General features: G+C 41.9%; 1 protein-coding gene across 3 annotated transcripts in view; it reads right to left on the bottom strand.

Annotated features, from left to right (window-relative positions):
* Positions 1–1,423: 1,423 nt before the first annotated feature.
* PPP2R3C (protein phosphatase 2 regulatory subunit B''gamma) overlaps positions 1,424–14,382 on the bottom strand; it is a 109,044-nt gene continuing 96,085 nt past the window's right edge. For 2 of the 3 annotated variants that reach the window (XM_033952473.1, XM_033952474.1), the window contains exons 12-13: positions 10,674–10,733; positions 2,087–2,275 (exon numbers count right to left, since the gene is read on the bottom strand). In XM_033952473.1, coding sequence (XP_033808364.1) covers positions 2,087–2,275; positions 10,674–10,733 — 249 coding nt within the window. Of the gene's footprint in view, positions 2,276–10,673; positions 10,734–14,382 lie in introns of all 3 variants that reach the window. The other variant, XM_033952472.1, reaches the window with a different exon arrangement.

Here is a 14,382-nt window from a genome sequence, read left to right as displayed (position 1 = left end):
TGTTTGCTTTTACAGAATGAAAATTGTTGAAGTTCTAAGCAAATTTTCCTGTTGGCAGTGTTGCTGCCAGTGAGTTTTTTTGAGTTTCCATGTCGTGTCTCCTGCAGCAGATTCCAAAATGGGGCCACATTGAGACCCCCGTATTCTATTCAAGCTAAGTAAAGATCATTTTAGAATTGCAGATTCTTTATTGGATAATGATATACAAACAAGAAAAATTAAACATAATTAAGAAAAATACAAAAAATTATCACTAGCAGAAAAACTGCTAGAGATTTGTGAAAAAACATGCTATGACTGGACGGTGAGCTCCACCAGGGGGGATAACACTCTCCACTTTTCTGAGTGTATGGGAATATCATTAATCAATGAAAGAGTTTTTCAAGAACACTCTGATACATTAGGAATGAGTTTTCATTTATAATTATATATCTTTCTCCATTTTTTTAAACTATAGTACCCTGCCTTACTGCCTTTGGAGATGAAGCAGGCTACAGCACAGGCCACAGTAAGTCTGTTACAGCCTATGAGGAAAATCAGGGGGGGGGAGTTATCTGTAAATTTTAGTATTGATGGTTTCTGCTTGTTTCTCCATCTGTAAAATCCTAAAATTGCTATTTTATTTTGTTTTAATTCAGCATTTTAAAGCCATTTTTTGGCACTAAAACACTGCTGCAGTCATCTTGGATATTCTGATATTTTTTCAAAGTTCTTCAGAAGCTCCAAATCACCTAATTTTGCTTCCAACGTTGGCAGGGATGGCTTTTTAGACCCAAATTCAAGCCAGGCTTGTGCTGGATAAGTGCCTGAAGAGTGCCCTTGTGTCACATACTATGCAGTACATGAAGGGTAGCGGAAGCAGTCAGCTTAGCCTCCTCTTTGCTTTCTATGGCTGAAGCATGGGCGGTAGCCTATTGGTTGGGGCTATATTCCTTTTGAAGCCCTGAAATTGTGGTCATCCTAAATGCAGGGGCATGGAGCTCAAGAGATGCAAGTTGGAGTTCTTTAAAGGAGACTTAGCGCTGCCTAGGAGAGCCTTTCAGGACAGCCAGCCTTCTAAAAGGAAGGCTGGCAGCTTAGTCTCTCTGTCAGACATATGCCCAGCTAACCAACACATGTTCTCATGGTGACCAATCCAGGTCACTAGTACCTGGCCAAAACCTAAAGAATGCTACCAAGCCAGGGCAAGCAGTAGCAGTAGCAGTGGACTTTTCCTCCAGGAACTTGTCCAAACCTTTCTTAAAACCAGCTACGCTATCCGTTCTTACCACAACCTCTAGCAATGCATTCCAGAGCTTAACTATTCTCTGAGTGAAAAAAAATTTCCTCTTATTGGTTTTAAAAGTATTTCCCTGTAACTTCATCAAGTGTCCCCTCATCTTTTATCATTTTTGACGGAGTGAAAAAAATCTATCCACTTGTATCATATCTCCCCTCAGCCGTCTCTTTTCCATTTTATTAATCATTTTGTGATACTTTCACTGTACAAAAATTTTTGTTAGAACTGGACAAAGATATATAGAACTGCTAGAATAGATACAGAAAGTCCTAACCAGCTCCTATTTCACTACAAGCACTCATGCGAGAGTCAACATCTGTACCCTTTTTTTTTTATACTCCATGAAAGCAGTTTACTTGTGCAGTTACTCTGTAAACAGTGAAGGCTTTTGGGCTGTTCAAGCTTATCATTACCATTCCAGGTCACAACTGTAGATTAGTAATACTTAGATTTTAAGGAAAAAAATGTCAGCATGTTACAATCTCAACTTAAAAAAAATCAAATACAAATAATACAAACCCATATTGAACTTGATAGAAGTGACCTTATACTCTGGCTTCAGTAAGAGTTCTTAAAGCTTTTCATTCTCTTGTAAGGCCAATGAAAATGTATCTGCTGTTCTAGGCTTAAGTATTAATGGCAGCATTACATTTTATTCAATACCAATTTCATATTTCCAGGGATAAAGCCACAAGTTACCATCTACAGTTTTTAGAAAAGGAATATCTGGTTTAAGGATGGGATGAGTACCTATAAGGCATGTGTAACAAAAGGTATAATTTCACTGATAAGAACACACATCAAGAGTCATGTGTCCTCAATATCTGCTGTATTATCAGTGTCATTTGTAATAAGGACTTCTCGGTTCTCATAAGTCCAAAAGCCATTCAGGTCAATAAGGATGCTGGTAACCGTATCTCCTTGACTGCTGCTGATTAAATCTTGCAGTGTGATTTTGAAAGGGTCCTTAGGTTTCACCATGTCAAAAATTTCATCCTATAAAAAATAAATTATATTTTACTTACAGAAAACATCTCTTAATCCGAAACAAAGGATTCGATTCATAGTCAAAACTGAAAGAGCATTAAAACAATTCCTTTTCTGAACATTAGAACTATAACCTGTGATAAACACTACATTGGTCTGTCTACAAAGGACTTACACCAGTTCTAACTGAGCAGCACAACTGATAGATTATAAACAATATAATCACATCACACCATTTCTGCAAAAATGTCACTGGCTAGCAGTACAATACAGGACTAAATTTAAAATGTCTGACTTTCAAAGCCCTTAAAGGAAATGGCCAGAGTACTTGAACAGGATCTTCCTCTGTGCACCTGCTATATACTCTTCCCAAGGAATCTCTCCAACCACACCCTCTCTAGGAAACCCACACAATGTGAGACCTGCCAAGGGAAGAATAGGTACTTGCCTCGATAATCTTCTTTCTAGTAGACAGGCACATCATTCCTGAACCTTCAGGTAGTCAATCTATTCCCGCAATAATTTGTATAGACAGCCTCATTAGAATTTTTTACTCTGTTTCCCATCTCTCTGGGCTGTGCTCCAACTCTTTAGTTTGTATCAAAGCAGATGGTCAGCCTAGAGAGGAAACATAAGAAAGAGGAGTATGGGGATACTCCCCGAAAGACATGGCTGTTCTGCTCATATCATAAAAATATTTTTTTTTTAAATTCTTTATTCATTTTAAAACTGATAAACAAGTGATTAATATTAAAACATTACATTACTTTTTTTTTTTAACCAAATCAGTAATGGTTTTATACCACTGCATAGCCTGGTGACCCAGAAAATCTACCTGGAAGCATGAGAATTCCAAACTAAATTGAGTATTAAGACTTTTCCATTCAGGGAACCCTACCTGAATGGCCTGCTTCAATTGCAACCATCGAAAACATTGTGATTTATTGAGCCCAAATTTATGTTGCAATTGTGTAAAATCAAGCAGTTTACCATTTAAAATAACATCATTTAAAGATCGTATTCCTGCAATTATCCAATGCCTCCAGATGATTTTAAAACCGCCAATTTGAATCTTGGGGTTTAGCCAAATGGTTTGATTTGTTGATTTGCTGATAGGAATAGCAGTTAAGTTATTAACAAATCTTAATTACTGATTTGGTTAAAAAAAACCTAAAAATGGTCTTAGGGATATTTGGAGCATTGAGATTAAGCATCAGATTTCAGCTTCTCAATGGTCACAAATTTGGTCTTGGAGGATAAGATGTACAATGCCTGCATCTATGAGACAAACATGGTTTTTTTCTGTTGCAAAGAGCATTTTGGATCCCAGTTAGATTACAAAAGTTGAATACTTCAAAGTCTAATAGATGCTGGCATTGTAATCTTGAAATAGGGACATTGGATCATCTTTTGTTTTATTGTCCCTATATTTTAGCCTTTTGGAATTCCATCTGGAATGTCTACTGGAAAATCATGTAGCATTATCTTATGATAAGGTATTATTTGGAACAGCTATGAGAAAAAAAAAACCTGGAACTGGAACTGGAGGCCGAACTGAGGCAGGAGTGCAAAAGTGGAAGGGTGGTGGTTATGGGGGATTTCAACTATCCGGGAATAGACTGGGACATTGGGCACTCAAATTGCACGAGAGAAACTAAATTCCTAGAGGCGATAAGGGACTGTTTCATGGAGCAGCTGGTCACGGAACCAACGCGAGGGGATGCCACTCTAGACCTAATCCTCAACGGGCTAGAAGGACCCGCAAAGGAAGTGGTGGTAATAGCACCATTAGGGAACAGTGATCACAACATGATCCAGTACAAATTAAACATGGGAACATCAAAGGTGAAAAGAACCAAAACGACAGCACTCAACTTCAGAAAGGGAAACTACAAGGACATGAGGAAAATGGTAGGAAAAAAGCTCAGCAGCAACTCAGGGAAGGTGAAGACCGTAAAGGAAGCCTGGACACTGCTTAAAGGCACAGTGCTCAAGGCACAAGACCTGTGCGTCCCAAGGTTTAGGAAAGGGTGCAAAAAAAATCGAACTAGAAACCCAGCATGGATAACATCTGCAGTTAAAAAGGCGATAAGCGACAAGAAATCATCCTTCAAGAAATGGAAAAAGGATCCAACAAAGGAAAACCAGGAAGAGCACAAAAGACACCAGAAAGAATGTCATCGAGAGGTCAGGAAGGCAAAGAGAGAATATGAGGAAAGACTGGCAGGAGAAGCAAGAAACTTCAAACCCTTCTTCAGGTATGTGAAAGGGAAACAACCAGCCAGAGAGGAAGTGGGACCACTGGACGACGGAGACAGGAAAGGAGCGATAAAGGAGGAAAAAGAGATAGCTGAAAGGTTAAACAAATTCTTCTCGTCAGTCTTCACCAGAGAGGACACATCCAATATCCCAGAACCCGAGGTGATTATAAACGGAGAACACGACGAAAGGCTGGTACAACTAGAGGGAGGATGTCCTCAGACAGATAGACAGACTAAAGAGCGACAAATCACCAGGCCCGGACGGCATCCACCCAAGGGTACTAAAAGAACTGAGAAACGAAATAGCAGAGACACTTCGCCAAATATGTAACCTCTCCCTAAAAACTGGGGAGATCCCAGAGGACTGGAAAATAGCAAATGTCATGCCCATCTTTAAGAAGGGATCAAGGGGTGACCCGGGAAACTACAGGCCTGTGAGCTTGACCTCGGTTCCTGGAAAGATGATGGAAGCAATGGTAAAGGACATAATCTGCGAACACATAGAAAACAATGGACAACTGAAGGCGAGCCAGCATGGCTTCTGCAAGGGAAGGTCATGCCTCACGAACTTGCTGTACTTCTTTGAGGGAATAAACAGTCAGATGGATAAGGGTGAATCCATAGACATCATTTACCTTGACTTCCAAAAAGCCTTCGACAAGGTACCACACGAACGGCTACTTAAAAAACTGTGGAACCATGGGGTGCAAGGGGATATCTACCGATGGATCAAACACTGGCTAGCGGGCAGGAAACAGAGGGTTGGAGTCAAGGGCCAATACTCAGATTGGCAATGGGTCACGAGCGGAGTTCCGCAGGGGTTGGTGCTGGGACCTCTACTATTCAATATATTTATTAACGATCTGGAAACGGGGACAAAATGTGAGGTTATCAAATTTGCTGATGACACCAAACTCTGCAGCAGGGTTAGAAACACGGAAGACTGTGAAGACCTACAAAGGGACCTAACGAGACTGGAAGACTAGGCAAAAAAGTGGCAAATGAGTTTTAACGTAGAGAAATGCAAGGTCATGCATGTAGGGAAAAAGAACCCGATGTTCAACTACAAAATGGGGGGAACACTGCTAGGGGTGAGTAACCTGGAAAAGGACTTGGGGGTGATGGTCGACTCATCACTGAAACCATCGGCGCAATGTGCGACAGCCTCAAAGAAAGCAAACAGAATGCTGGGCATCATCAAAAAGGGATCACAACCCGGACAAAGGAAGTCATCATGCCGCTGTATCGCGCAATGGTGCGCCCGCACCTGGAGTACTGTGTTCAATACTGGTCGCTGTACCTCAAGAAGGACATGGCGGTACTCGAGGGAGTGCAGAGGAGGGCGACTAAGCTGATAAAAGGTATGGAAAATTTTCTATACGCTGACAGGTTAAAAATGCTGGGGCTGTTCTCCCTGGAGAAGAGGAGACATGACAGAAACCTTCAAAATCCTTAAGGGCATAGAGAGAGTAAATAAGGACAGATTCTTCAAACTGAGGGGAGCCACAAGCACTAGGGGTCACTCAGAGAAATTGAAAGGGGACAGGTTTAGAACAAATGCTAGAAAATTCTTTTTTACGCAAAGGGTGGTGGACACATGGAATGCGCTTCCGGAGGAAGTGATAGGCCAGAACTCTGTACAGGGGTTCAAGAAGGGTTTGGATAGGTTCCTGGAGGATAAAGGGATAGAGGGGTACAGATAGAACTTGAGGTAGGTTATAAAAGTGGTCAGAAACCACTTCACAGGTTGCAGACCTGATGGGCCGCCGCGGGAGCGGACCGCTGGGCGAGATGGACCTCGGTCTGACCCAGTGGAGGCAACTTCTTATGTTCTTAATAATAATAACAGTTTATATACCGCAATACCGTTAAGTTCTATGCGGTTTACAATAGATTAAAAAATAAGAACATAAGCAGTGCCTCCGCCGGGTCAGACCATAGGTCCATCCTGCCCAGCAGTCCGCTCTTGCGGCGGCCCAAACAGGTCACGACCTGTCTGAATAACCAGAAGGGGCCCCCTTGCCACCTTGGTTTCCCATTGAAGTCCTATCTTCCCATCGAAGTCCTAATCCTCCGGTCTTGCACATTCACGACTTGGTTGGGTTTCCATACTTATTACCTGATTAGTTTTCTATACTTGTATTACATCCCAGCACTTCTCTCAGTATCCCACGATCCCTTTATCCCTCAGGAATCCGTCCAATCCCTGTTTGAATCCCTGTACTGTACTCTGCCTGATCACTTCCTCCGGTAGCGCATTCCAAGTGTCCACGACCCTTTGGGTGAAAAAAAACTTCCTTGCATTTGTTTTGAACCTATCTCCCTTCAGTTTCTCCGAATGCCCCCTCGTACCTGTTGTCCCCTTCAGTCTGAAGAATCTGTCCCTACCCACCCTCTCTATGCCCCTCATGATCTTGAAGGTCTCTATCATATCTCCCCTGAGCCTCCTCTTTTCCAGAGAGAAGAGCCCCAGCCTATCCAACCTCTCGGCGTATGGGCAGTGTTCCAGCCCTTTTACCAGTTTCGTTGCTCTCCTTTGGACTCTCTCAAGTACCGCCATGTCCTTCTTGAGGTGTGGCGACCAATACTGAACGCAGTATTCCAGATGTGGACGCACCATCGCTCGATACAATGGCATGATGACTTCCCGCGTCCTGGTTGTTATGCCCCTCTTTATGATGCCCAGCATCCTGTTGGCTTTTTTCGAGGCTGCTGCGCACTGTGCAGATGGCTTCAGTGATGCATCCACCAGCACACCCAAGTCTCTCTCAAGTCTGCTGTCTCCAAACAATGCCCCCCCTAATTTGTAGTTGAGTACAAATTGATTGAATTTAAGAGGGGGGAAGAGGAGAGTTCATAGGACCTGAAATGCTTTGTTGAGGAGAAAGAGATTAATAGAACAGAGGAATCACTATGGAGGAGAAAAGAGTCAGATATCATCATTTAACAATAAATTTTTATTAATCATGACTGGAGTCGCTATTCAACATATCACCAGCAATTGGAAGGATTGTAAGGATTGTAGTAGACTTAGTTTCAACTTTTGGTGGAACTCATTATGTCACGTTTAAAATGGAAAGATCATTAGCTGTATATAATGGAAATTATAGGACTTTTACTAAAATACGGGGGCCATTGACATCTTTCTGATGATTAAACACCAATTATTCTAATGAAATATACACCATCAATAATAGAGAGGGGGAAGGGTTCTTATTATATTGTGTATGTTAATAATAATAAAGGGGAGGGAGGTGGGTTAAGGGTTTATATATATACAATTGTTGTTTTTCTTGATAGATTTCCAAGTGATGTTTTCAGGACTATGTATGGTTTTAATTTGTACACTTGTTGAAAGATTAAAAATGAATAAAGATATATATATAAAAAAAACAAAAAACATCACATTACTAATAAAATATACATCACTTGACATTCTTATACATATAATCCATTAAAGTAGAAATTATAACCCTTTCCCCCCACCCAACAATTCTTCAATGAAAATTTTCATAATACATACAGAAATCCAATCATTAAATAAAAATATTAATCATCCAATTTCCCCCTAGGGGCGGCGATAAAGACATGCTGCCGACGTCGGGACCTTCACTCTCTGAGTCCCGCCTATTTTGTTTCAACTTCCTGTTTCCTAACAGGCGAGACTCACAGAGGGAAGGCCCCGACGTCGGCAGCCTGTCTTGATCACCTGAGGCTGGGAGGAACAGCAGTCAGGAGGAACCGCAGTCGGCAGGAAATTTAACTGCCGACTTGACCTCGCCGGCCCTGTGCGGACCGGCAGAAATTTTCTGCGGACTGGCACCGGTCTGCGGACCGGCGGTTGAAGAATAGTGCTCTAGAGGCTCATATTTAGCTCTGGTGAACTCCTGCAGAACTAGGTTAAGACTCCATATAGGAAAAGGCTGTCTGTCTGGTAGACGTAGGCGTAATGCTCAGGAATCTAGCTACCTTTGGATGTGTGGCCAGGACATTCTTGTTAACTTCAGGTGAGAAACACAAAACACCCACTACACAAAACACCCACTACATGACCTTTCAGGGAGCTGACCACCAGGCCTTTTTCTACTGGTAGTCCTTCTTGCAAGAATGCTAGTACGACAGAAACTGGGGCTGTGACCAGGTCTGAACTCCTCTGTGTACACCCAACTTAGAAACACTTCCAGACCTTCGCATAAGCATCTAAGGTTGACTGTTTTTTGGATCTTACATGGGTGACAATCACCATGTCTGAATAACCTTTACGTGTTAAGGCTGCGCGCTTGAGAACCATGCCATAAGACCAAAGCAGTCCAAATTCTCTAGGGTGATCGGGCCCTGTGTAAGCAACCTCAGGAGGCTTGGCAGTCTGAAGTCTCGGTCCTTTTTTAGATGTCTGAGATCTGCATACCATGGATGTCTTGGCCAATCTGACATGACTAGAACTTCCAGCCCTAGGTGTGACATTCTACTTAGGATTCTGTGCATCATAGGTTACTGAGGGAACACATATAAGAGTTCTAACATTGGCCACAGCTGCTCCAGGACATTCAAGCCTTCGCTTCCTGGCTCGTATCTTCGACTGAAGAATCAAGCTGCCTGCTTGTTGGTCACCAACACTATCAAATTGAATGTCAGGCGTCCCATTGTAGTTGAACGCCTCGTGAGACAGTGTCAATTCTCTGGGATCTAGTCTTCTGACTGAGAAAATCAGTTTGCACATCGTCCACTTCTACTACATGTGCCACCGAGAGCAACCTGAGTTGAGTTTCCATCCTTCAAAACAACATTTGAGCTTCCAGATGAAAAGAAGCACTCTTGATACCCCCTTGCCAACTGGCAATGCTATTGCATTGTCTGAGAAAACTCACACTGCACTGCGCTGTACTGCGCTTTTGAACATCTGCAGTGCCAGGCGGAAAACTCTCTACTCCAACTGGTTGATTGACCACTTCCTCAGGGGTGGGAGATCAGCATCTCTGAACTGGATGCCCTTTACAATGTGCTCCCCATCCATAAGGGCTGGCATCTGTGGTCAGAATCACTTATGTGGAGATGCATTGTGGGACTCATCTGACTAGTGACTGCAGCTGCAGCCACCAGGTCAGACTTTGATGCGCCTCTACTGTCCAAGGCAGCAGCATCTGCAACGCATTACACTGCGGGCATCATTGAGATAGGAATGCTTCCTGGAGAAGACGTAGATGTGCCTTTGCCCAGTGAAACACATCAATAGCCCCAGCATTAGCCCCAGCATCTGTAAATAATGCCAAGCAATGGGGGCTGTCCAGAAACTCCCTGATCTGAAGCATGAGTTTTCCTCTGTGGGCCTCCGCTAGATATACCATGTCCTCTGTATTGGAACAGGATGCCGAGATACTCCAGACAGTGTCAGTTCTAGGTGGCTGTTCTGAACGTTGACCATCCAGCTCAGGTTCTGCAGGAACTGAATCATCCTTTGTATTGCTGTCCTGCAAAAATATTATCAGCCCCATAGATACTACAACATCCCCCGTGGCAACCCCGTCATCCCAGTCACTGACTAGGACACCAGGAAAAAAGCTCCTCATCAGCCTAAATCCCTCAGATATCTTCAGATGTTTTAATGTGTATTGTGTTGACATTATAAGTAGTATATTATGGCATACTATGTACTATTATTGCAGTTAAGTTTACTGAAGTAACTGTCTATTGCCTATGTCTGACTTATTTTTGCTGTAAGTAAATTCCTTCATAAAGGAATACCAGAAAATTGCAAATTCCTAGTTCCAAAAATATTGCAGCCACAATCTGGTATTCCTTTATGAAGGAATTTACTTACAGCAAAAATAAGTCAGACATAGGCAATAGACAGTTCACACAACCAACACCCCCCCTTACACACACACACACACACTTTTACAAAACCATAGTGTGGTTTTTAGCGCTGGCTATGGTGGTAACAGCTCCGACGCTCATAGGAATTCTATGAGCACTGGAGCTCTTACCACTGTGGCCAATGCTAAAAACCACGCAACGGTTTTGTAAAAGGGGAGGATAAGATGGTAAATTAAAGTGCATCCTTGATATTCCATATAGCAACTGGAAGAGGGCAAGGAGATTAAGCTAAGGTATTTAAGTATGTATTCAGTAAACGGGAAAATTCTAACCTTAACATCTTGAAATGAAACAGCTTCTTGTCCGTGGATTTTCATCTGTTCTTGAATAGCCTAGTTAAAATAATCAAAAATGAAAATCAGAAGGGACAAAGAGCAGCATCTTTCCTAAATTAACATGCCTATAAAAGGAACAGACTTGCATTCTGTAAATAGGAAGAACATGTATATAAGCAAAGTACATTGAAAATAATTACTGAGGCTATAATATAGCTGTGCCAGGGCATTTAAGTGCAAAAAGCTGTTTTCTTGATAAACACATTTTAAGAATTCTAGCCAACATACAACTATTTTTCACTGAATATCATATACCTTATGAATAAATGCTTTTCAGTGCAAATTTCACAAATCATATAGCTATCTATAAAGGTAGTTGTTTACTGTATGAATTCAGTTTTGAAAAAAAATGTACTTTAATGAGTTTTAGAATGTATCACTTCATTTTTAGCCATTGTGTCTGATTAGGTGGAGAAGGGAGGGGCTCTGTTTTACTTCTAAGGTTAATTGCATTATCTTTGGGACATTGCTGAAACAAGGCTGCCCTGTGAACTTCTAAAAGCTAAGTTACTCAACATTTCATATTCTGCTCTTTTGACTGGTTTTCAGCATTATATCTGCTTAATTTCTCTTCTCCTCCCTGTTTCTTACTAAAAAAAAATATAAAAAAGCACAAAAAAATCCTTCTCTTTCCTCTGTTAAATCTTATTTCCTCCTCCTGCAGTTTTGTTTAAAATACTGTGTTTTAGGTGGTATAGAGCCTATATTTCTGCCTTACTAGTAGTCTTACTTATAGTCCCACCAACCCCAGGGACCACTATTCATATATAGAGACCCATATAATCAGGACTTCACAACCAATCAAGATGACCTTTATTCTATGCAATCACTGTGGTGCTTTAATTCCAAGACATACTATTTGGAGGCTTAAGGCTTGCCCCATCTGTCTTCAACTTGCCAGTATTAAGGAGGAGCTCTGCAAACTTAAACAGGAATTGAATACAATTAAAGCAGCTTCCATCACTCCACAAAATCATACCAACTTACCACCTCTACCTCAAAGAATAAAACAGCCCAGGAATAAATGGGTCACAGTAGGCTCAGGAAGACTGCGACATGTAACACAGAAACATCCACCTTCACTAATATTACCTCTACAGAATTCCTTCGCTCCACTAGTGCACTGCGATACTCAGGAAAACAGAAGGGAGGTGGGACTGGAACCAATGAAGGAAACTCAAGAGAACAAGAGCACCCTAAGTACAAATAAAAAAGCCAAAAACAGAAAACTATTACTGTTGGGGGATTCCATCATCAGAGGCATTAACCTTGGAACACAGGGCGAGGAGTCCAAAATAGTGAAATGTCTTCCAGGATCCTCAGCTACCAGGAGTTCCAGGCAAATACTGACTATAATTAAGGAAGAAACTAAGGATTTTAACACTGATGTTGTTATCCATCTGGGAACAAATGACCTGGCCAACAACTCCACACTTGCAGCACAGAAAGCTTTTCGGGAGCTTGGTGAGGGCGTGAAACCTTTTGTAAAGACTTTAGCTTTTTCTGAAATACTGCCTGCATATGGAAAAGGAGAGCAAAGAATGAAAAACACAGAGGACTTTAATAGATGGCTCAGAGCCTGGTGTCATCAAGAAGGCTTCAGGTACATAGGAGCATGGGGAAATACATGGAAGGACAAGAAGCTATATTGCACTGATGGGCTACATATTACTACAGCAGGAAAAAGAAACCTTGCAGAGAAATTTAGACAATATTTTTCTAGGCATTTAAACTAGAAGGTGGGGGTGGTGTATGTGCGAAGGACAATTATAGAGACCACCCCCGGCAAAAGAAAAGATGTGATAGTAGTAAAGGCTGCAACATAAGCAATATCAGCAACTCATTTCTTAGTATTGCAACGGAAAGTGAAACGACACAAAAATCCATACGAAAAAGGAGATTATCGCTGAAAAATAGCTGGAAAGCGATGACCACAAATGCTCGCAGTCTAAGCAACAAAGTTCATGATCTGCAAGCCCTGATATTAGAGGCAGATCTAGATATTGTTGCTATCACAGAGACATGGTTCAGTGAATCACATGGATGGGATGCAAACATACCGGGATATAATCTTTTTAGGAAGGACAGAGATGGTCATAAAGGTGGAGGAGTAGCTCTCTATGTAAAGATCAATATCCAAGCGACCGAAATGCAAGGGACTGGGGAGAGGAAGAAGCGATATGGATTGCTCTGAAAAGAGAAGATGGAACTTCTATCTACGTGGGTGTAGTCTACAGACCTCCGACTCAATCGCAGCAAATTGATAAGGATCTGATTGTGGATATCCAAAAGTTTGGAAGGAAAGAGGAGGTTCTGCTGTTGGGAGATTTCAACCTGCCGGATGCGGACTGGAATGTTCCGTCTGCGGAATCGGAAAGAAGTAGGGAGATTGTGGATGCCTTTCAAGAGGCTCTGCTCAGACAAATGGTGACGGAACCCACAAGGGAAAAAGCGATATTGGATCTGGTCCTCACAAATGGAGAGAGTATCTCTAATGTTCGAGTGGGTGCTCACCTGGGTAGTAGCGATCATCAAACGGTTTGGTTTGATATAACGGCTAAAGTGGAGAGCGGCCGCACGATACTTAAAGTCCTAGATTTCAAACGTACGGACTTTAATGCAATGGGAAAGTACCTGAAGAAAGAGCTGTTAGGATGGGAGGACATAAGAGAAGTGGAAAGACAGTGGTCTAAGCTGAAAGGAGCGATAAAAATGGCTACGGACCTTTATGTGAAGAAAATCAATAAAAACAAGAGAAAAAGGAAGCCGATATGGTTCTCCAACCTAGTGGCTGAGAAAATAAAGGCGAAAGAGTTGGCGTTCATGAAATATAAAAAAACCCAAGAAGAGGAGAGCAGAAAGGACTACAGGGTGAAATTGAAAGAAGCCAAGAGAGAAATACGTTTGGCGAAGGCACAGGCGGAAGAACAAATGGCTAAAAATGTAAAAAAGGGAGATAAAAATTTTTTCAGATATATTAGTGAAAGGAATAAGATAAAAAATGGAACTGCTAGGCTAAAAGATGCTGGGAACAAATATGTGGAGAGTGATGAGGAGAAAGCAAATGTGCTAAACAAATACTTCTGTTCTGTGTTCACAGAAGAAAATCCTGGAGAAGGACCGAGATTGTCCGGCAAAGTTACACGAGAAAATGGAATAGATTCTGCGCCGTTCACGGAGGAGGGTGTTTATGAGCAACTTGAAAAACTGAAGGTGGACAAAGCGATGGGACCAGACGGGATCCATCCCAGGATACTAAGGGAACTCAGAGAGGTTCTGGCGAGTCCTATTAAAGACTTGTTCAACAAATCTCTGGAGACGGGAGTGATTCCTGGGGATTGGAGGAGAGCGGATGTGGTCCCTATTCATAAAAGTGGTCACAAGGATGAAGCAGGAAACTACAGGCCGGTGAGCCTCACTTCAGTTGTTGGAAAAATAATGGAAGTGTTGCTGAAAGAAAGGATAGTATATTTTCTTGAATCTAATGGGTTACAGGATCCGAGGCAACATGGCTTTACAAAAGGTAAATCGTGCCAAACGAACCTGATTGAATTTTTTGATTGGGTGACCAGAGAGCTGGATCGAGGACATATGCTAGATGTAATTTACTTGGATTTCAGCAAAGCCTTTGATACAGTTCCTCATA

Source organism: Geotrypetes seraphini, chromosome 7 (genome assembly GCF_902459505.1).
Source record: "Geotrypetes seraphini chromosome 7, aGeoSer1.1, whole genome shotgun sequence".
In the NCBI taxonomy this organism is placed as follows: Eukaryota; Metazoa; Chordata; class Amphibia; order Gymnophiona; family Dermophiidae; genus Geotrypetes; species Geotrypetes seraphini.
This window is presented reverse-complemented; position numbering and strand designations above follow the sequence as displayed.